Below are 20898 nucleotides of genomic sequence, written 5' to 3' on the forward strand. Positions count from 1 at the left end.
TCCATTGTTTCCCCTGTCGACGCTCGACAAATTGCTTAACTTCTCGCAAAAAGAGACAGGACGCTCCAGGATATTTAGCAAACGTCATCATCCTGAGGCAAGAGAAGGAAAACCTGCCCGGTTAATCCCAAAATTCCAGATTCGGGCCAGAAAATAGAGCAGAAAACAGCTTACCATCTGTAATCCCGAAACTCCCAACAAAGCGCTTTGTAAGGTGTCACCTTGTCGCTATCCTGTCTGCTCCCATTCACTCGCAGGATTTCTTTATCCTGTCGATCACACAATAATGGGAATTGTGTGGGAGTTTGTCTGGCGATGCCAAATGATTTTCGCACCTTTAGCTGGAAAATGTTTTGGGCATTACGCGTTGCACACAAAGCTCTTTATAGAGGCACAGGGCAATTCAATTAATACGATTTGGAAGCTAAAGAACTAATGAAGGCCAGCAAAACAAGCAAAACCCATGAAATTAATAAAAAAAAAGAATAAATAATAATAGTCCACACAGATTGTTTTGTATAAGCTATAAAATGATATAAATACTTGATGATACTCAACCGTAGCTATGTATTCGTGGGTCGAAAATACGTTGGCATATTTTTGGAGACAACACGAGACCCTCAAATTAATCCTCTTGAAAGGCAGAAAAACCAGGAAAACAGTTCCAAATTTTCCCCGCCACTTAGTAACGCAAATCAATCAATCGCGACTCTCCTTCGTTAATTTCGAACATATGCTGGGATTCTTGATTCTCGAACACCAGACAATTTCCACGACTAATTGGGCGGGCGAGTTCCATGGGCCCATTGAGAACTGGGAAAGGGGTGTAAGAGGATCCTTAGTTGGCAACCAGCTCATTGTTCGCATTAATGAAAGCTCCGCTGGTGTTTCCTTTCTCAACTCGACCGCTAAACAACAAACTACAACTTTTCCACCTAATACTCTTCAGCTATTTGTGTACACAGCGTAGCTGCCCAGATTTGAATTTGATAATTGATTGCAGTTCACCTTCTGAATGGGAATTCTGTTGAAAGTCGGAAACCTGACCAGAAGGGCAACTGATTTCCATCATTCCTCTAGATCAGATTTTTCGATTTGCTCTTTCTAAATTTGGTATGGAGAGTTCTTGGGAAATTTTGGCCAAAAACGAATGCAGTTGGAAGGTTGACGGATAAAGGCTGATGAGATAAAATCAGAACTCCATTCATAACTATGTTTTCCAAGAGATGCCCAAAACTGCCCGGTGCTTCTCATCAATGCGAAGAGAAAAAATGATTCTATTCATCATATTATTTATATTCATGTTCAATATCACGCCTGGCTTTTATTTAAATACAATTTCTAGTATACGCGGAAAATCTTGTTTTTCTAACGCCTTTATTAAGCCAAAATTGTAAGCTAATTATCCACAACGAAATCAAATTCCCGCGGGACGCAATTAGTGTATTTTATATTTTTTATTTTGGACATATGCTTTCCCTGCCGCAAAATGAGCAAATAAATCATAAATGTTTCATTCAGCGTAATTGAGCCCGAACTTACCCCTAAGTTTTCCAAGGAGCAGGGTGTGTCACCATGCCTACACTTCGGTGAAACGAAAAAAACAATGTAATCCGAGAAGGTTTTGGAATGTGCGTAATATTGTGTGCCGGCAGCGAGGGTAAGGGGAAATTGGTGGAAAAACTGCTTCAAATCTTAGGGGTTGTTATGGCTCCGCCCCTTGGAACAAGTGGAATCGAACTACCAGCGACGAAACAAAATGGGAATGAAACTGTTTCGTTTAAGAATTTGAATAGGGGAACCCATTTCACATTTTCTTTTCAGCACAAAATACTATTTATAAGCCACTTTTACAAATAATAATAAAAGTATATTGCAAAATTCAGTTCCAGATATTTTTTTACATTTATACACAATAAAATAAAATTAAAAAAAGGTCGAAATGATACATATAATGGAACAAAACATTTTTTTAATAAAACAATGAGAAACAATAACAATTTAACAGCAATCAAAACGAAACTCAAACATCTTTGGCCAGCTTATGGATCTGGCGATAGTTGACGTCCACCATTCTGATACTACCCCCAACTGTGGCCAGCGGCTTCATAAAGTTGTTCAGTGTGGTGGCCACCGGTTCGAGGATGTCCCTCGTAGAACACAGTATATTGTATAGGAAAATCAGAGGTGGCTGAAGGTAACCGTTGAAGAGCATGGTCAAAAGGGGCTTCAGCATGTAGTCCGAGGTCATGTGGAGCAGTCCAACGATCAGGGTGTTCACCAGGGAGTAGAGGACGAATCGGTAGCTCTGCAGGATGAAGGCCACCACGAAGGCCACGGCGATGTGGAGCAAGCCGAAGAGCTCCGCCCAGAAGTGGGTGGCATAGGTGGTGGCTCGGTCGGCCAAGATAATGGCGTTGATCTTCGGATGCGTGTCCGTGGTGCTCAGATAATCGGCGCATCCGTGCTCAAAGGGATAGATGCCTATGCAGGTGTGCCGGCTGGCTTCCTTGCGATTCCACTGCGGCTCCGGCAAGTCATCGATAATGGATTTCTGGGTCTGCGGCTGGCACTTGCACATCTTGTCCAGCGACTCCACCAAACGGGCCAAAAAGCCACCTTTCTGCTTCTTCGCCAGCGATGCTTTGTGGGACTTGGTGCGACCCTTTACCTTGGGAGCAGATCTCGTCCGAACGAGCACATGGGGACGCCTTTTGGAGTAACGCTGGAACTCGATCCTTTGGGGCTTGTTCTTCATCAGGCTAAGCAGACTCTTCTCTGGTTCGGCGCGCATCTCGTACAGAGTGTGTGGTGAGCTGCCGAAATCCGTGGACGCGGTCATCTCTTCACACGCCACATCATTGAACATGTTGTACTGGGTCTGACTGTTTTGATAGGCGTCCGAATCACTGGAGGAGTTCATCCGTGGAAAGATCTTCTTTAGCGGGGAATGCAGCTTGGCCGTTACCCCCACATGATTCACTTTGATCAGGTTGGACTTCGAGGTGGAGCAGTGGGGATCTGTTGACTCGGACATAGTTTTCGGACCTTATGTTTTAAACTAATGACGTCCTCCTGACATCTTTTTCGATAGAAAGATCTGAATTTTTTAGATTCAACTTTTTAGCCTACCGAAAAGTATGACATTTTAAACTCATTAGCTTTCTAATATAAAAGAGAACTGATTCCTTTTGGGTGATAAGAAGAATTGAGTGACAAAAATATGTATTCTAATAAAAATATTAAATTTAAGGTGTCGATTGGTTCATATCCGCGCATACTTTCCATTTCCGGTTTGCGTCACCACTAATGTTGCCGGTAGGTTTCGGTATATTCTCGGTAGATATTATACTGTCAGTGTTTTTTTTTACCGGCCGCAAACGGTCACTCTCGCTTCACCGGAGCAAATTTGGAAAAAAATACAACTGTAATTAGGAGCCATAATTAATTCATATCAAATCGCACACGCTTTTTTGTTTAGCTAGCCAAATACAGGAAGCATACACAGCCGGAATGATCGCCTCCGCCTGGCGCAGCATGGCCACCACAGTGGAGACCCAGTTGACGGCCACCTACTTCCGAGGTTCGTCCAGCAATCCGAAACTGCTCCTGCGTTCCTGGCGGACAATTGCTCGAGCGGATTCCCCTGGTTTCGGAGCGATTGAGCGGCGGTTTCTGGCTGTGCCCGTCATCTGTCCAAGTCTCGTCAAGCGTAATCTATCCGTACATATGTGTTTAATCTAATCTCTGCCTGCGCTGCATTTCCATTTCCAAATATCTACGCTTTTTGTTCGTCTGTAGTTAGACAGTCTGGTTATCTGTTGGGCCATCTAAATGTGAAATCATCGCCTCGTTACAGTGCAAAAACTTCGCAAAGTCGGCTTCAGAGGCATGCACAGCACCGTGGAGGACGTAAAGCTGGAGGGCATGGAGATCAAGATCCTGCCGGCCCTGCAGGACAACTATATGTATCTGATTGTGGACACGAAGACGCGTGAGGCGGCCGTAGTGGATCCCGTGGAACCGGAGCTAGTCATCAAGACGCTGCAGGAGCAGCAGCTGACCCTTAGCAAGGTGCTGACCACGCATCATCACTGGGACCACGCTGGTGGCAATGAAAAGCTGGTCAAGCTGTGGGAGAAGGAGCTGGATGTGTATGGCGGCGATGACCGCATTGGTGCCTTGAACAAAAAGGTCCAGCAGGACGACACCTTCACCATTGGCGCTCTGAATGTGAAGTGCTTGTCCACTCCGTGCCACACCACCGGTCACATTTGCTACCATGTCACCGCGCAAGAGGGCAGTGGCAAGGGAGCCGTCTTCACAGGTGACACCCTTTTCCAGGGCGGATGCGGACGCTTCTTCGAGGGCACTCCCGAGGAAATGTACGAGGCACTGTGCACAAAGCTCTCCTCTTTGCCGGACACCACCAAGGTTTTCTGTGGCCACGAGTACACGCTGCAGAACATGAGCTTCGCCCGTCACGTGGAGCCCGACAATGAGGTCATCCAGCAGAGGATCGAGTGGGCCAAGCACCGGCGCGCCTCCCAGGATCCCACTGTTCCGTCCACCATTGGCGAGGAGAAGTCTTGGAACCCCTTTATGCGCGTGCACGAGGCCTCGGTGCAGAAGCACGCCGGCGGGGCCACCGATCCCATCGTCACCATGGGCAAGCTGCGCAAGGAAAAGGACACGTTCAAGGCCTAATCGGTTTTCTCGATCATTTCGAAACTTGTGATTTAATATTGGATTTTGATGGTTAATAAAATTAACGCTATATGTGTAGTGCAGATGATGGCTTTTTACGACCGACGAAATCCCAAAAATCGCAAAAGTATTTTGGAATGCAAATCAGCAAAACATTTGATCAATTTGTTGTATGAATGTATATATTTATTTCTTGGTCAATAGTTTTTTTTATTCTGGTTGAGCAATCCAATCCATACAGCCCAACTCATTGATAAGAATTTTTGGGGTCGCGAGAAAATAAATTAATTGATTTCGATACATTTCGATCCAACTATATTTATAGAGAAAAGTGAATAACATTTTTAAAAGTCTTTATCAAAATTCGTAATTGTTTGAATTGCACCGGTTTTTGTTGGGCGTTAGTATATTTTAAATTAATCAAAATCACCTTTGGTATTTTTGGCGACTTTTCGAAAACGAGCTGGCAACCCCGTTCTGCCATTCACACAAAAAATCGCGGCGTCCACCGAATGGAATTTTGAAATAAAAACTAGTTAACAGCACAGAGCGATGAACGCAAACAAACGCAGAAGTTCGGTGGGTTTTTCGAAAATGCAGCTAATAAGACGCACTCATGGTAAATCTACACTTCTTGCAGCTGCGCAAGGCGCCGACCAAGGAAGATGAGACGACCACAGCCTCCGCGATCAAACAACAAATCAAGCGACGCATCAGTTTCAGTGGCAAGAAATCCATCAGGTATGTACAGTATCGGAATCGAGTATCGCAAACGTCAATGCACACCGTCCATTCTATACATAGGGAATTCGTCAACACCAAGGAGACCAACAACTGGGACGACTCGTACGAGGTGTCGGAGAACCATGCTGAGGACAGCACGGCATCGAAATGCGGATCAAGAACAGCATCAGTTGCAAAGGTAGTCGAGTCTGCCGACAAGGAGAACATTCCCTTGAGCGGGGTCTGCGAGCGGGAGCGTGTCGACCTGTCCGTGAATCTCCAGAACAGCGTTGATATCACCCTGTTGCCCTGCGAAATGGTGGACAAATCCATAAAGACCACCTCTGTATCGTTTTGCTTATCCTCCGAGGAGCGAAAAGTGTTGCAAAGCAGTCTCAGGGACCACCAGCTTGTGGACAAGACCATGGATATGATGTCCGGATCTCTCGTAAACCGCATTCAAATCCCGTCAAGCGTTTGTGACGAATCCTCCTTCAAATTTCCACCCAAAGAGACAGAGAAGGGAGTACACACGCCAGCTGCCAAGGCTGTGAGTGACTCCTTCATGGACATCACGCCGTTAGGATTTACTGATCCTACTCCTGCTGCTCCTGCTAATGTTGCTCCCGCTCCTGTTTCCGCTCCAGCTCCTGCTGCAACTGTAAATCGTCCAAATCAGCGAAGTTTAATGGATCTGGAAGATGACAGCATTATGGGGGAGATGCGTGAGTTTACCAAAAACCAGAAAAAAACTCCGGCGCAGAAATCGCTTTTCATAGATATAGAGGAAACCAAGAATAAAACCCCACATGGAGCTGGAGATGCATCTCACCCATTGAATGGTAAGTGTTATCTAAATTAAATTCCTTACAAAAGTTTCCAATTAGCACGCTATCGGTTATTCCACTTTATTTCCCAGTTTCCAATGACCGAGATCGTTCGCCATCAAACTCATTTGAGAGCTTTAATAGCACCATGAACTTTACGAGAGATGAGTCCATGCTGATACCATTTGACATGATTTCGGGGAAAAACATTAGCAAAAAAATCAATTTCCGTCAACTCAACGAAGACCTAGAGGCGGGTAAGATCCAGATATTTCCAAATGGGCCAAAAACTCCGACGACAGATCGTAAGAACAAGAAAAATCGATTTTGGTGTGGACTGGAAGAGAAAGGAAGAGAGGATAGTAGTCCAAAGCAGGATATACGGAGCATAGTACCACGAGGAACGTTAAATTTCAGTGAGAACATGACCTTGTCGCCGACGAAAACAAGTCCAGTTCGAGAGGACAAGGAGAAACTGAAGGTGGTGGATGAGAAGCCAATGTATAGACTGTCCCAAGCGGATGAGGTGATGCTTAACAATACAAACTTCTTGGCTCATGCCAGACTAGGCGACGAAACTCAGTCGAGAAATACGTCAAAGAACTCGACGAGGAGGGAGACTACTTACGAAAACCCGGAATTGAATTTGGAATACCCTACGATGAGTCAGGACTTTGAACCCATTCCGAGTTCCAAGCCTCGTAAGACTGATTTCAAGGCTGAAGAAATGCATGTGAGTCAGATAGATTACCCTGCTATTCCTGAATTGAAAACTGTTCCCACCCGACGCACCTTGCATCTCAATGAATCCATGGATCATGAAGCTACAAAGTCTACGTACGTGAGAAAGGATATTTCGGTTACCACGCAGGTGACTATCTACGAAAAATCCACAACCAACGAACAGAACACCAACCAAAAACACACCTTCACTAAAACCAAACGCAGGGATACGCTTTTGATGCAGGAAAGCATGGAGGAAGACATCATTAGTCCTCTCAAGGATTTACATTTAAAGCCCAACGCAACAGGCCAATCCAAAGTGGACCATACGCTTTATTTAGCAGAACCACTTGACGAAACCACGGACTTAAGCCAAAGCAAAATGTTACCTAATAAAAATGTTTCCCCTAAAAATAACGAACTCAAAGCTAGGAGAACTATGCTAATAGAGGAACCCATGGAAGAGGAAACAAACAGTAAAATTGTTCACAATTCCAAAAGGAGGACTCTCCACCTTGCGGAACCTCTGGATGAGGAGGAAGTCATTTCAAACGAGACCATACCAATGAAAGTATACGCGGATCAAAAAATCAAATCCAAGGGTCGGCAAACTCTTCTGTTACAGGAGCCCATGGAAGAGGAAATATTTCATAATATGGAAGATCCACCTGAATGTGATTTGAAAAGAAACAAAATGGGACCTCTGGAATACAGTCAACTAAACCACGTTAAGAGTTTTACTTCGCTAAACAAATCCAAAGATAAATCCAGGCGAACCCTCCTGGTAGAAGAACCAATGGAGGTGGACCGGGAAGGTAACAGTAAAGAGCCGCAAATGTATAATACTGCCAAATCTGGAGAGGACCACGTACATAAGATAACCAAATCCAGACAAACTCTTCTTATGTCAGAACCTTTAGAGGAGGATATGTGTCCACTGCCAAAGAATAATTCAATAGTGACGCAAAAAACTATACATGAATCATCTGAGCAGCAGCGATCGAAATCGAGGCACACTCAATTATTCTCTGAGCCTATTGAAGAAGAACATATTCAAGAGCCCCTGCCAGCTGGAAGGGATAATGGTTCAGCTAGACAACAAAGATTCAAGCCAAGGCAAACACTCATCATGGCAGAACCCATTGAAGAAGATGTTGGAGAGCCGGGAGTTAAATCAAATGCGAATAGGGTGCATGCCAACATCACAGGTTCGTCGATTTCCAAAGCAAGGCACACGCTTTTGATGTCCGAACCAATTGAAGAAGATCTAAAGATCGAGCCGTTCAACGAAGAGAAAAGCAAGTATGCCAGCTCCAATAGGACCCTAAAATCGAGGCGGACCGTTTTGATGGCGGAACCGATACAAGAAGAGGGTAATAAATCTATCGCTGACAAAATAGGTGAATCTCATTACAAATCTAACCGCACGGAATTTACGAAAGAATCTTCTGACGAAATGGTATTCGAAAACGCTCGCCAGCCATCCAAACTTCGCCAAACTCTGCTGTTGGCAGAGCCTATACAGGAAGATATCTGCAATCAGTCTAAGGATCAGCCGAAGCCACACCCTGTATCTAAAGATAAGATCAGACGGGAGCACTCAAGACGCCACACGCTTATTAATGCTGAACCCATTGAAGAGGATTTGGACTTATGCAAACCGCTGGAAAATTTAAAGGAGTCATCTTTAAGTGCCAGAATTATTCGGTCATTCGCCGAACCCATTGAAAATGCTATATTTTCTATTACTGATCAAATATCTAAACATCAATTTTTGGAATCTACTCAAACTCTTCCCAAAGCAGAGCGTATAAAAAAAGATTCGGAACCCCTAAACCAACTCCAGCAGAAACCGAGAAACACCCTTATCTCGCATGAAACTATTCAAGAGGATCTGAGAGCTGGAGAGAAAAACACTTCGGTTGGACCTCTGAGATCCACATACAGACATACCCTTATCATGGCAGAGCCCATCGAAGAAGATACAAGTATCCACAGTGTGACCAAACAAAATATGACTGCCAAAACAAGACAAACCTTGCATATACCGGTGCCCATTGAGGAGGATTATAGTCCAAGCCAACATAAGGAATCTGAAACGGTCAAGGGCAGAACTACGCTGTTTTCTTCAGAGTCCATAAAAGATGCATCCGTACAACATGCTGGATTTTCTAAAAAGGAATCGATGGGCTCGAAGGTTTCAGCGGAGCCCATCACTGCTGATTTGGTTTCCAAAAGGCCAGAGGTGTCACGACCCGGGGAAGTGACTTTACCCAAACAGAGCCAGGTTCCTGCTGCTTCGTCATCCAGAAGACATACATTACTCTTATCAGAACCCATGGAAGAGGATGTGGAGATTTTTGGCCAAAACTACCACACAAGTGAGCGACAAATTTCCGAAAAACCAGACGGAAACATCCATTTACCAAACAAGTCCATGCAAAAGGATGAGATAGGCACTTCTCCCAGTGCTAGGACCTATCAATCTATGGCTATGTCTGAATCGATGGAGTTCCAAAGTCCGCCCTGCAGGTCAAGGGGCCCGGACTTTAATGCAATGACCCCGGGAATGTCCTTGACTGAATTTATGGATCAGGAGGAGATATGCAAGACGCCGATTCACAAAAGAGTTCTCATGACGTCTCATCGGAAAAAAATGTCCATTAACCAACCAGTGGCGATAGACCTTGAGGCAGATGCCTGCGGCGTTGGAACTCCAAAAACTATCTTCCAACTAAAGCGCCTACACACGCATCTCACGCCCAATCTTCCGGAGTCCAAGAAACGACACACGCCTTTGCTTACGAATAGCAACACGGATACCGAAATGAAGGATAATCAGGAAGGTGCTTGGGGGACGACAAACATTCAGCTGAATACGCAGAACAATAAATTACGCAGGACCTTCACAGTGGACCAGTTGGATGCGTCGGTGCAGACAGTAAGGGACTATAATCCTGTAGTGACTGAGTTTAAAAAACAGGGCAATCTTAATGTGCTGGTGCTGCCACGAAAGTCGGCATATGACGTGGATCTAGAGGAGAGACCCCAAACTATTTCCGATGTGACCAATTACTTCCAGGAGCAAAAGGAGGAGCAGGGCAAGTCTAGCGATAGAGAGAGCGGCAGCTCCAACGATAGAACCTTCAAGAGCTACGCCGCAACGAACTCAAAATTCATCAATCTGACCGGGAACACCACCATCTTTGCAGCCGGAGGAGGTTTCGACGGTAAGGACCAGCCCCTCCAGATAGACAACGAGCAACTAAGTCTGGTTTCCACGCTGGCGGAGGAAACAGACGATGATTACGACGAGGAGGAGGATCAGGAGCAAGAAAACCATCACTTAAAATCTGAAATCTGTGAGGGTCAGCTGAATCCAATGGTAAAAGCTGGCAGCGAAGGCTCCTGCAGGAAGTGCACGAATTGCAATCAAACTTTTAGCGAAACGAGGCTTAGTAGCGATTCATTTGTCCTGCCACCTCAGAAATTGTGGGACTTTTCGAAGCAACAGCAACGGTTGCGCAATTTAAGACAGAAACCGTCTTGGAAGGATGTGAAAAGTTACTGGGAAATCGAGGAGGTGGCTCGGCTGTCCATGAATCAGGACTCTGACGATTCAATAGAGCAGACCATGGTGGAGGAGGAGCCAACCAAGTGGAACAAGGCGGCGCTTCTAGAAATGTGCAAGATGTAAGAACCGAATGAACTTGCAATCTTTAAATATTTCTTCAACATTTACTTTTTTCCTTTAACAGTCGAACTGCTCAACTGAAGGCCATAGCCAAGCCGCCGGAATCTTTTTTTATAAGACTCAAACGTTTGCTGGTCGAGCAGCAGCCCAACTGGATATTCGACTACCAACGTAAAGTGTCCAAGCAATTGATATTTTACCACCGACAGCTGACCACGTTCCGAATCGTGGTGAACTACCAAATCGAAGACTTGGTGGATGAGACGACCATTAGCGTGTGTTCCATTGAACTAGACAATGAGGTGCACACTCCAAAGGAACAATGGTCATCGCGTGAACACTTTTTAAACTTCCACTTAAGTCTCAGGCTGCCCCTGAATCCTGGTGACGAGATAGATGGCAGTGATGAGGCAGCTTTTTTAAAATTTCTCAACGGCATTGATCGGAGAATTGCAGAGGTCAAGCAAAAGTTTCACAAAGTTTTAACCCTTCTAGCGCAGAAGAGGGCGATGCTTCTAAGGTAAGTTTTTCTTCCAGTGGTTTTTCAATACAGTATTAATTTAATTGCTTCCTTTTTAGAGAAGCAAATCGAACTATTGTCAGAAAGGTAGTACGAAAATGCATCGAGCAGGAACCCGTCGTGCGTCTCGAGAAGATTAGTTTCCTTATTGAAATTGGCAATATTGAGGACGTTTCCTTCGCGGACATCCTACGCCCTGAACTGCATCTCTTCAATGAAAACATTCAGTATCTGCCAAAGGGAATTCCATTTCTGGAAGCCTTTCTTACCGATCCGGAGCAGTACCTTAGGAAATAAATCTGTATATTAGAGTGTAAAATGATTATGTATAATAAGTATTAAATAAAAATACATGCATTTGTCTGCGTTTTTTAACAAATTAAATTTGAAAGTGAAAAGTAAAAGCAAATACGATTTCCACTCAAATTGAGTTAAATTTTATAAGCAAACAGCTAGGACTTCGTTGTAGGTCTTTTGAAAGTAGAGCAGTAAATAAAATAAAGAGTAGGGAAGGATTTAGTTTGAATTTAAGTTTACTCGCTTCTCGTACTCGTTTACAATAATTAAAATAATAATAAAACTTAAAAATAATTTAGTTTCCTCTTGCGTGGCTGCTGAAAATTCGTTTCGTTCATCCGGATCACTTGGAAGCTGGAACTAGTTGAGTGCGTGTTTGCTTGCATTTGCTTTGTTTATGTTTATTTCACGAAGACAACACAGACATATTAAGATCCAAAATATATATATGTTTTATATATATATATATATTTATATATATATGTATGTTATGTATTTAGGGTTTGTGTTTTGAGTGGTTTCGCGGCTTGCTGCCCGCTGGTTTCTTAGCCAGATGAAGATGGATGCGTGTGAGTATGTGTGGTGTTCCTTGTTTTGTGTAAGTGTGTGTGACGTCATTCGAGGGTGGAGAGAGGGTGGCTTAGACGCGTGACAACTGCTGCAGCAGATTGCACGGCCAGAACGCCTCGATGCGCTCCTTGAGCAGCTGAAACGGATACGAAATCCAGGTAAGTACGGTCTGTGCCAAATGACCCATGGGCTCCGGATACTGGTGGGTGGCCAAGGCCAGCAGGGCGGTAATGGAGCACAGTCCCGCCGTGAACAGGATGAAGAAGGGCAGCTCCTTCTTGGGATAAACAGACACCTCGTGGAACGCCGGCAGCAGTTCGCGATCCGCGCACTCTGTGCACGTGGGATATGGATAGAAGAGGTGGCCGCGCTCCAGCGGATACGGCAGCATGCGAAACGTGCCCTCCCAGGTGCAGTGCAGCAGATTCAGGGCCCCCTCCACCTGCTTCCAGTGCTTTAGGTGGAAGAACGCATAGGCCAATGCCTCTGAATCGCCCCGCTTCAAAATGTGCTCTGGCGGTAGAATAAGTCGCTTCGTCTCCAGGAGATACTTGGGCACATGCGGATTGAACTCCACCGCCCGATGAATGGCCTCGACGGCGCTCATTTCTGCAGGACTTAACCCTCGCTTGGATGCAATGTCTGGCGAAAACTTATCGGCCACGGCACGCGCCTTCAGCAGAGCAGCTGTATAGCAGATGGTCGCCGATTTTGGCAGCGAAATGTCATCGTACTTGGCCAGAATGGCATGGCAATCGGCGTAGGCCTGCATCTCCAGCAGCGTTTCGATTAGATTCTCGTGGATGTTTAGTACACTCATGATCGAGGGTATCTCCTTGGTGAGATCGCGAAACATCTTAGCCGCCTCCTTCAGCTTCCCTAGCTTGCGGGCGCACATGGCAAGACGTCGCTTGATGTAGATCAAAACATTGGTGTCCCGCCGATGCATTCCATCCGCTATGGCGCCCTGGTGTTGGGTGGCCTGCGACTTGCGGTAGTTTATCTCGGCCACTTTTAGGGCTGTCTTCAGGATCTTCTCCGCCTCCATAATGGTCATGGCTTCCTCTTCGGCTAGCAGTATATAGGCAGGCGCACATTCCGCATTGATTTCCAGAGCACTGTGAGCGGACTTAATGCGCTGCATGGGATTGCGTTCGCGCCAGGCCGTCTGCATGATTTCATACTCTTCCTTGCGGGCATCGCCCTCGCAGGTGAAAAAGGTCTGATGGTCCTGGGCACTTAAGTTCATATCGTAGTAGGTCAACGGCTCCTTGCTGGTGGCCCAAAAGAATCTCTGGTACTCGGCGCCGCGAAAGAGATTGAGGGGATTCCGCCAGACCTTACACTCGGGCATTTGGGTGCCCGTAGTTGTGGTGGCGCTACCACTGCCTGAGGCTCCTGTTCCTCCTGATCCTCCACCGCCTGCTCCCCCATTGCTACTGCTACTGGAGCCACTGCTGCTGCTGCTGCCACTGCCATTGCTCGACTCTGATTGCCCATCGCTGCCATTTATCCAGGGGCTTATGTGGTTGATGGAGACTTGCTCTGCGTAACAGGAATAGTGAAGTTAGAACCAAAGTAAGCGAAGGAAGGGGAACCCCACTACTCACCTATAAAAGAAGTGCCATACTTCCGGAAATACCACCATTCAAATATCAGGATCAGGCCCGAAATCAGGCTGGAGGTCCCTGTGAGCGCCACGTAGAACTTGGGCGTCAGAGTGCTGAGAAACATGGACGAATCCCACATCCTGCTGCCTGCTGTCCCCTGCCTGCGAAGTTCTGTATTCGACGCTCGTTTAGCTTTAGCCCCAGCTCCGTCCGGACTTTTGTTGCTCGCCGGGATTAGCTTGTGACTGGGGGTTTGCGGATACTCTGTGCTCTGGCACTGACCACCGCCGAAGGGTTGGATCAATTAACGGTTGCCTTTCCTGGCGCTATCCTTGCGCGAATCCTTGCTGCAGATGAGACTTTTTTCCATGAAGTATTCGAAAGGGGGTGAGCGGGGGGTAAATACCAACGCAACGTGACCGTTTTTCGTCGTCTTCGAAATGCCGCCATGAATAAGGGTCACTCTGAAAAGTTCTGGCGGGAAAACATCCTCGCTGTTATTTCAACTTATTTCTGGAAATATTCCAAGCTTGTAGCTAAACTCTTTTGCAAGCCCATAAGATATGCATATTTCTTACTGCTATATATTCATCTATTCAATATAACAATTAATATTTATTTTAATAGTTTAGTTTCGGATGCTTTACAGATTTGGATAATTATTTCTTAAGATAGATTCGTGCTTTGGCCTGAGTCCGATAACAAATTTTGAAAAACAGGGTTATTTGCAATATTTAAGAGGATTACATTCTATAACTTAATTTATTAAAATTTAAATCTCGAGCCATCTTCGTTTTCCGATAGTTTCCCCCCTATCGATAAATTCACCTGCGCACCACTAAAAAAAATGGCCGCTGTGCTGCAAGTGCATTTTTTTTTATATTAGAACAATCCGATCGAAACGAGCACGCGAAGCCCTTAACTTGGAGCTCCTGTTGAACGGAAAGCCATCAGAGGGGCAGTGGAATCATGGATCAGGTGACGGATACTGCAGCGACAACACCGGAGCCAATCCAGATGGAGAAACCACCACAAGAAGTCGAAAAATCGGAGAATCTAGAACCAAAAACAGCGGCGTTGAAATCGCTTTCAGAAGGTGCGGGTCCCACTGATTTGGAGAATGAGCTGGCCAATCTCAACGGATCAGAAGAGGGACCTGGCTTGGACGAGCTGAGCACGCTAGAGCAGGAGATAGCTAAGCTGCATAACATTCGACCACCGGATGCGGCATCCGATGCTGCAGAATCCGTCACTCCAAGTGGCGGAGCAGACAATATTAGCTTAAAGGCCCGCCCGGCCCCAAAAGAAATTAAAAGTGGGTCTCCAATGATCAAAGATGGCCACGATGCCTCAGGCAATGGTCAGTCTAGCGAATCCCCCTTGGAAGATGTAGATCTTATTGCACTGCTCAAGGGTACGGACACAAGTCATGGCCAGCCTACCGGCGAGGAAAAGTGCGCGTTGGAGAAGGCTCTTTCCGATCTCGACGGCGTTGGAGAAGACGTGGATGTAGGTGTTACCATCGAGGGCGAAGGGCAGTTCGAAATCATGGAAATTGACGACGACGAGGGGGAGTCATCCAGTCGAAAAGCCAGTCCCAAGGTACCTGTGTCCAAGTCCATCAAATCTAACTCCTTGACTTCTATTTCCAAGCATAAGCTTTCCCCGGAACAAGCCAGAGCTGTAGCTTTGGAGCAGATGGCCGGTCTCAAGCCCAAGTCGCGTCGTAAGGAGCCACCTCCACCGCCTCCTGTGGTCAAGCCAATAGATATCGTCAGCTCATTGAACGATGATTGGGACGACTACGATTCTGAGGAAGACAAATCGTCTTCCGCGTTGGTGACAGAAGTGATAACTCTTCATCCAGCGCAAGTAGTCACTAAAAAGCCACCACTGCCTGTGAAAAAGGCGACATCCCCAATTAAGCGCAACTCGAACTCGCCCATTTTGCTAAACAACAAGATCAGCGGGGTAAAAGTAATGTTAAAGACCGTGAGCCAAAAGCAACTGGCAGCCTCATTAAGTCCAGCAGGGGAGAAACTCAAGCCAACAGTCGTTGTGTCACCTCCTAAGGAAATTGAAGAGCCTACCACGGGTACAGTAACTTCGGAATTTAGAAAATCATTGTTAATAAATTCCATTTTTAGGGTTCAAGCGCATGCGTGTAATTAAAAGGAAGATAATCTGGGATCCCGACGTACCGGAGACAAAGAAATCATATGCGCAGTATGCTAGCACGAAGCCAACTGGCAAGGCGCCATCTCCAGCACCCCCTTCACCAAAAACAACTGTCAAAAGCATTTCTCCCACCACGACGACTAAGAAGGAGGTGGCGCCCAAAAAACGGTCAGCTACGCCCACTGCTCGGTCCGCTAAAGCTGGAACGCCGATCGGAGGAACAGAGCGGGGTCCCTCGCCCGTCAAACGACGCGCGCAAACTCCGAACATAGGTCTAGCCAATGGAGGAACCCAAAAAAAGAAAAAGGTGTCTGAGATCGATCGCCTGATGGGCGACGAGGGCGCTGCCAATATGATTCATGCAGTGGAGCATGAACAGCGGGAGTTGAGTGGTGGTGAGGTGTCCAATAAGCCGCTGATGCGCAAACGAGCCATGACCATAACCGGAAGGGTAAGTACCTCTGCTATAGACTCAAAATACCTAAATATTATCGGATATTTATGAATCCCTACACAAGAACCAGGCAGCCCGAGTTGCAGTGGAACCTACACCGCCCAAAAAAGAGTTGGCTCATTCGGCCAACAAACGAACGCCTTCTGCAACTGATTCCGTTTTTACTAAGACTACCGCCAACACTTCTGCCAGTAAGCCTCGCGCCTCGGACTCGTGGGACTATGTTTACAAACAGCGCGCCAGCGAGGAATCGATGATCATGAGAAGGCGCTCCAATAGCTCCTACTCCAGCAACGCCTCCGTCAGCCGAAATTCACTGGACAATAAACCCGGAGCAGCCAATCTGTCTGATGATGCAGGCGAGGGCTCTGATCCGTCCTTTAAGTTTGTAAAGCCCGTAAGCAAGTCAAACCAAAGGGGAGGTGAAGATACCTCCTCGCATACGCTGGCTAATGATATGAAGGCGAACAACGGTAGTGAACTGGTGTGTCTGCGCAAGGTTAACAAAGTTGCTCACTTGGTCATCCACATGGAAAGAGGAAAATTCGGCCATACCTACAGTAGGCAGCTGCTGGAGCAATTGAACGACACACTGTCCACTGTTGCCCGCAAAGGAGAATTCAACACAGTGCTGCTTACCGTTGAGGGTCCACAATTTTGTCAGGGCATCGATTGCCAGGAACTGATTCAGGGTTCTTTGGATAAGCGAAAGGATAGCGCCAGTCAATTGGCCGCAGCCCTAAAGTAAGTATTTGGTATGAACCTTTGGATAAACGATTATTAACGAAATCATTTCATTTTAGGAGCTATCTACGCACTCTGGCAACATTTCCCAAACCCTTGGTGGCGGGCATTGTTGGCAGCCTCGTTAATTTGGGCGTTATGCAGCTTCCATTTGCCGACTATGTGGTGGCATCTGATGATTGTTGCTTTGAGACTAACTATGCCAAATTGGGTCAGCTGCCCGAGGGGTATGCTCTGTGGCATGGTCACCAAAAGGTGTCCAGTGAAGTGGTAAGTACTGATAATCCTTTATAAAGCGTATTTAAAGCTGATCTCATTTAACCCCCAGCACACGCGTTTGTTTCTTCTGGGTGAAAGACTGTTCGCAACGGAACTTTTGGGGTCACATAGTTTCGTTGACAAGATCTGCAAGGCCCGCAACGTCAATGAAGAGGCTCTGGCTATTGCCAAAAAGATATCCACTAGCTCAGCGGAGGTAAGCCCCTACTTCGAGTGTTTTCTAGCCATTAACCAATATCAAAAATCCCACAGATGTATCGCACGCTGAAGAAAGTCAACCACTCCGCCATCAATGCTACGAAATTCCCGCGTCTGGATGAGGAACTGAAGGTTATAGGCGAGCAATGGGTTACTGCCAATTGCTTGGCTAATTTCAAAAGCTATATTAACGACGTTGATTTCTAGACCATAGATTTATAATTACCTTTTACCATATGGGAATGGTAGAGATATTCATACAAACCATTTAAAATGTAATTCATACTTTTAGTTGAGTCCCTTTAGGAGTTTTATTCTGGACCATGAGACTATCGCCCTAAGAATTTTTGTACTCCTACCCATTAACACACGTGTAAAATGATGTATCCTATTGTAAAGTACGAACGCTGTGTAAATTGTAAGAAATTCGGAGGCAGGAGTTATATCCTGTTCTATTATAGTTTGGAAGAAACACTTGATTAAAGATAAATTTATGAATGTTGGAAAGTTTACGAATCCTGAACGCATCCCCAAATAAAATTACCTCTTACGCGTTTTCATTTTTAAAGTTTCCTATTTTTTTGTAATCCGAAATTCTCAAGCCATGAATTTTAAGGCCCCTTGCAATATATCTTGTGTAATATTAAAAACTGTTAAACATAAAAAGTAAAATAAGAGAAAGTGCTCCCACAAAAGGAAGTTATCAATTGAAATCTATTTGTAGACTGATTTATTATGGGTGGCTAGAAACGGTTTTATTAACTAGTTTAAACTTTTATTTATGTTCGACAGCACGCTTGCGGCTGGCTAAATGCACTAAACTCAACTCAGTTCCTGGTAGCTATTTGAATGACCACCTAGTTGTGCTTGTGGACCTCGAAGTAGGCGGGAAGCTCTGCTTGGAGGCGCAATAAACGCACGTAGGTCAGCAGTTTCCATTCACTCAGCGGCTGATCCTCGGGATGCACAAAAGTGGACATGTATGTGACTAGCTCCTGTGACCCGTCTTGGTCGAGATCTGCAACAAGCATCGAGTGGTCCTGGTTGTTCAGATCCGGTTGGCACACCGCCTCCTTGCGGTCGTGGCGACAAAACTGGACGATGTTGCTTTGCGAGGTGTTCTCAATGTGGGTATCTGCCCCCACGAAAACCACTAGTAGCACGGTCTCTGTAATCATGTTCATTTTGTAGCTTCCGCCGGGAGATATTCCACCCGATTTGGTCAGGTTTTTAGTTGGAGATGGCACCCCGAATGTTTCCCTCTTCTGCTTCAAGTGCTCAAATACATCGAACTCATGGTGAGGTGGTTGAAACTCGAGATCTTTTGCATCCGTGCTCCTTCTTAGACGTTGGTGCTGCTGTTGTTTTTTTGATTGAGCCTGTGACTTTTCTTTATCCTTGATGGCATTCATGTTCTTGGTATGATTGTTGCTGCCACTCTTCTGCACATTGTTGCTGTTACTGGAGGCGGAGGTCTGTTTGGAAGGCTTAATCAGGTCATGCCACTTCCAGAACTTCATCACGAAGCCAGACATTTGCGACTTGGTATTCTTAAAGTGCCATTGGGCGGGCGTCATGCCGTACATTCCGCTCTTGATGAAGTTTTCCACCACATGGGGTTTGCCATCGCGGACTTCACTTAGGACAAAGGTAACATTGCAATTCTCGGGGCAGCGTCCTCGGTTTTCCACCACGAGCTCACGTCCACTTAGAGAATATATGTTTCTCTGGGCATCCAGCTCACGCCGCTGGCCATGGTTCCTGTGCTGCGAGATCTTTGAGGTGCCTAGTCGTTGGCCTACAATCGATTTGTTGGTGATCAGAGCATACAGCTCGGCCAGACTCTTAGAACGCTGCTGCTCCGTGCCATTGCCCCGCTGACAGGTGAAGCTCACGTTGCCCGCCTCGAGCTTCATGTTGCTTAGAGTGTCGCAGTCGTGGATGGTGAAGCCATCGCCAATAGGTACTCCTTTTCTGCCCGAAAGCATGCGGAGCACATTGCGTGCCTCTAGTTTTTCCGGGGATTCATGTTTGAGCTGGGCAAGCGATTTAGTACGCTGTACAAGTGACAAGCTAGTCACGAGCAGGAGGTCCAGCACTCCATCTGCATCTAGATCAGGCAGGATGACGGGGAAATCATAGGCATCCACCTTTCGTGCTGATCGCTCCTTAAACCACCACAGCCATTCACCAGAGACGGGATGAATGGCTCCAAGTTCGCCATATTCATCGAGCACTAAACAAGCAGGTTTCCCATTGCCATCTATGTCTATGAGGGTACAGTCGAGGGCCACAGGTTCATCAACCATCTCCACAAACCAAGCCACTGCTCCCGAGGAACCAATCAAACAGATGATGCCATTACGCCGCTCGTTACCTGGACGGAACTCCGGGAAGAAGGCATCACCACGGTACATGAATATCAGGTTGTTCTCCCAGGCTCTTAGACCACCGACCACATTAACTCCTCCCTTAAGCTCCGCCTTTGTGTAGTTATTGAACCAGTTGTGGGTCTTTATCCGGTCTCCGATGGCTCGACAGGATCCACTGCCATCGGGATTACCGCAGGGTATCAGCCATACAAAGGATACGATGGCAATGAAGTACAGAGGTAGGCAACCTATAAAGCAGCATTTTCTTGCCGGTGACATGGGGCTCCTCTTGGACAGGTCCTCACCGGTCTGATCATGGTCCCCCAAGATGGCTACATTATCTGCATTCACATCGAAATCGCTGTTAAAGTGGGACAACTCCGAGCCAACTCCACCATTATCGCTCAACATGACGGAACGGAAGGTATTCTGCATGTTAGTAGCGTAGGTACTGCCCTCCAGTTGGAATTTCTGGGTACTCCCGGTTGGATTTCGAGTCACAATCCTGGTGGCCGTAGGTGATGCTCGCGTATGTGGTGATTTCAGGGCTAGTGTGTTCGGCGGGATGCGTATCCTTTGTGGTTGGAGATGCTCCGGATTAGGCTGATGAGCTTGAGCTTGCTGAATATTCTGTTGCAGTTTTTGTCGATGATTGGCGGCGTTGTGGATCTCAATTTCCTCGTCCGATTCGGAATCGCTCATTGCCTGACTTAGTGGAGCATAGATGCCCTGGTGGCCAGCGGGGGGCAGTAATTCGGAGTGCAGCATTTTGGCTGTAAAAAATTAAAAAGAAATCCGGAAAAATCAATACCAACCGGCCAATAGGCCGAAATAGAAGGAAATCGCAAGTAAACACACCTCCGTTGATTGGCTCAAACAGGCTTTGACATCTAACATCCACATAGCTACTGCTTTTGATCTTTATTGGATTAGGCGAAACATTAATTCCAGCGAACGAGAACACCCTTCGAAAAAGCTTTTCTTTCCGTAATTTAAATTCGG

General features: G+C 46.2%; 6 protein-coding genes across 11 annotated transcripts; 3 read left to right on the forward strand and 3 right to left on the reverse strand.

The window, feature by feature from the left end:
• Window positions 1–1995: 1995 nt before the first annotated feature.
• LOC6546121 lies at window positions 1996–3098 on the reverse strand. The gene has a single exon (XM_001973502.3). The coding sequence runs from the start codon at window positions 3035–3037 to the stop codon at window positions 2024–2026; it is 1014 nt and encodes a 337-aa protein (XP_001973538.1). The 5' UTR covers window positions 3038–3098; the 3' UTR covers window positions 1996–2023.
• A 256-nt stretch (window positions 3099–3354) lies between these two features.
• On the forward strand, window positions 3355–4790 carry LOC6546122 (hydroxyacylglutathione hydrolase, mitochondrial). Of its 5 annotated transcripts, XM_026977726.1 has the most exons (3): window positions 3360–3427; window positions 3482–3712; window positions 3860–4790. In XM_026977726.1, the coding sequence occupies exons 2-3, from the start codon at window positions 3514–3516 to the stop codon at window positions 4705–4707; spliced, it is 1047 nt and encodes a 348-aa protein (XP_026833527.1). In that variant the 5' UTR covers window positions 3360–3427; window positions 3482–3513; the 3' UTR covers window positions 4708–4790. The 5 variants fall into 5 exon arrangements, with proteins under 5 accessions (XP_015014120.1, XP_001973539.1, XP_015014121.1 ...); XM_015158634.2 differs by lacking the exon at window positions 3482–3712 and having other exon boundaries at window positions 3355–3427; XM_001973503.3 differs by having other exon boundaries at window positions 3356–3712.
• Window positions 4791–5178: 388 nt separating this feature from the next.
• Window positions 5179–11551, forward strand: LOC6546123 (microtubule-associated protein futsch). The gene is made up of 6 exons (XM_001973504.3): window positions 5179–5286; window positions 5348–5448; window positions 5512–6272; window positions 6350–10673; window positions 10739–11194; window positions 11254–11551. Exons 1-6 carry the CDS (start codon window positions 5260–5262, stop codon window positions 11489–11491), a joined length of 5907 nt encoding a protein of 1968 aa, XP_001973540.2. The 5' UTR covers window positions 5179–5259; the 3' UTR covers window positions 11492–11551.
• A 158-nt stretch (window positions 11552–11709) lies between these two features.
• On the reverse strand, window positions 11710–14117 carry LOC6546124 (protein ST7 homolog). The gene is made up of 2 exons (XM_001973505.3): window positions 13672–14117; window positions 11710–13606 (listed from the first exon to the last, which is right to left on the reverse strand). The coding sequence occupies exons 1-2, from the start codon at window positions 13808–13810 to the stop codon at window positions 12132–12134; spliced, it is 1614 nt and encodes a 537-aa protein (XP_001973541.1). The 5' UTR covers window positions 13811–14117; the 3' UTR covers window positions 11710–12131.
• A 370-nt stretch (window positions 14118–14487) lies between these two features.
• Window positions 14488–18237, forward strand: LOC6546397. 2 transcript variants are annotated; one of them, XM_001973506.3, is made up of 6 exons: window positions 14488–15766; window positions 15819–16300; window positions 16368–17047; window positions 17107–17317; window positions 17376–17522; window positions 17579–18237. In XM_001973506.3, exons 1-6 carry the CDS (start codon window positions 14641–14643, stop codon window positions 17729–17731), a joined length of 2799 nt encoding a protein of 932 aa, XP_001973542.3. In that variant the 5' UTR covers window positions 14488–14640; the 3' UTR covers window positions 17732–18237. The 2 variants fall into 2 exon arrangements, with proteins under 2 accessions (XP_001973542.3, XP_026833033.1); XM_026977232.1 differs by having other exon boundaries at window positions 16374–17047.
• On the reverse strand, window positions 18232–20887 carry LOC6546398. Its single transcript, XM_001973507.3, has 2 exons — window positions 20755–20887; window positions 18232–20669 (listed from the first exon to the last, which is right to left on the reverse strand). Exon 2 carries the CDS (start codon window positions 20662–20664, stop codon window positions 18382–18384), a length of 2283 nt encoding a protein of 760 aa, XP_001973543.1. The 5' UTR covers window positions 20665–20669; window positions 20755–20887; the 3' UTR covers window positions 18232–18381.
• Window positions 20888–20898: the final 11 nt, after the last annotated feature.

The sequence above is a fragment of the Drosophila erecta genome, unplaced genomic scaffold (genome assembly GCF_003286155.1).
Source record: "Drosophila erecta strain 14021-0224.00,06,07 unplaced genomic scaffold, DereRS2 tig00000021-arrow-pilon, whole genome shotgun sequence".
NCBI classification, from domain to species: Eukaryota; Metazoa; Arthropoda; class Insecta; order Diptera; family Drosophilidae; genus Drosophila; species Drosophila erecta.

Bases quoted from the DNA above. Each gene is read 5' to 3' on its own strand.
- LOC6546121 (XM_001973502.3), bottom strand. From the start codon at position 3,037: ATGTCCGAGTCAACAGATCCCCACTGCTCCACCTCGAAGTCCAACCTG.
- LOC6546122 (XM_001973503.3), top strand. From the start codon at position 3,514: ATGATCGCCTCCGCCTGGCGCAGCATGGCCACCACAGTGGAGACCCAG. The intron at 3,713-3,859 runs GTAATCTATCCG...GCCTCGTTACAG, and splicing joins CTGTCCAAGTCTCGTCAAGC to TGCAAAAACTTCGCAAAGTC.
- LOC6546123 (XM_001973504.3), top strand. From the start codon at position 5,260: ATGAACGCAAACAAACGCAGAAGTTCG. The intron at 5,449-5,511 runs GTATGTACAGTA...TTCTATACATAG, and splicing joins AGTGGCAAGAAATCCATCAG to GGAATTCGTCAACACCAAGG. The intron at 6,273-6,349 runs GTAAGTGTTATC...TTTATTTCCCAG, and splicing joins TGCATCTCACCCATTGAATG to TTTCCAATGACCGAGATCGT.
- LOC6546124 (XM_001973505.3), bottom strand. From the start codon at position 13,810: ATGTGGGATTCGTCCATGTTTCTCAGCACTCTGACGCCCAAGTTCTAC. The intron at 13,607-13,671 runs GTGAGTAGTGGG...CCTGTTACGCAG, and splicing joins GTATGGCACTTCTTTTATAG to AGCAAGTCTCCATCAACCAC.
- LOC6546397 (XM_001973506.3), top strand. From the start codon at position 14,641: ATGGATCAGGTGACGGATACTGCAGCGACAACACCGGAGCCAATCCAG. The intron at 17,318-17,375 runs GTAAGTACTGAT...TTTAACCCCCAG, and splicing joins AAAAGGTGTCCAGTGAAGTG to CACACGCGTTTGTTTCTTCT. The intron at 17,523-17,578 runs GTAAGCCCCTAC...AAAATCCCACAG, and splicing joins TATCCACTAGCTCAGCGGAG to ATGTATCGCACGCTGAAGAA.
- LOC6546398 (XM_001973507.3), bottom strand. From the start codon at position 20,664: ATGCTGCACTCCGAATTACTGCCCCCCGCTGGCCACCAGGGCATCTAT.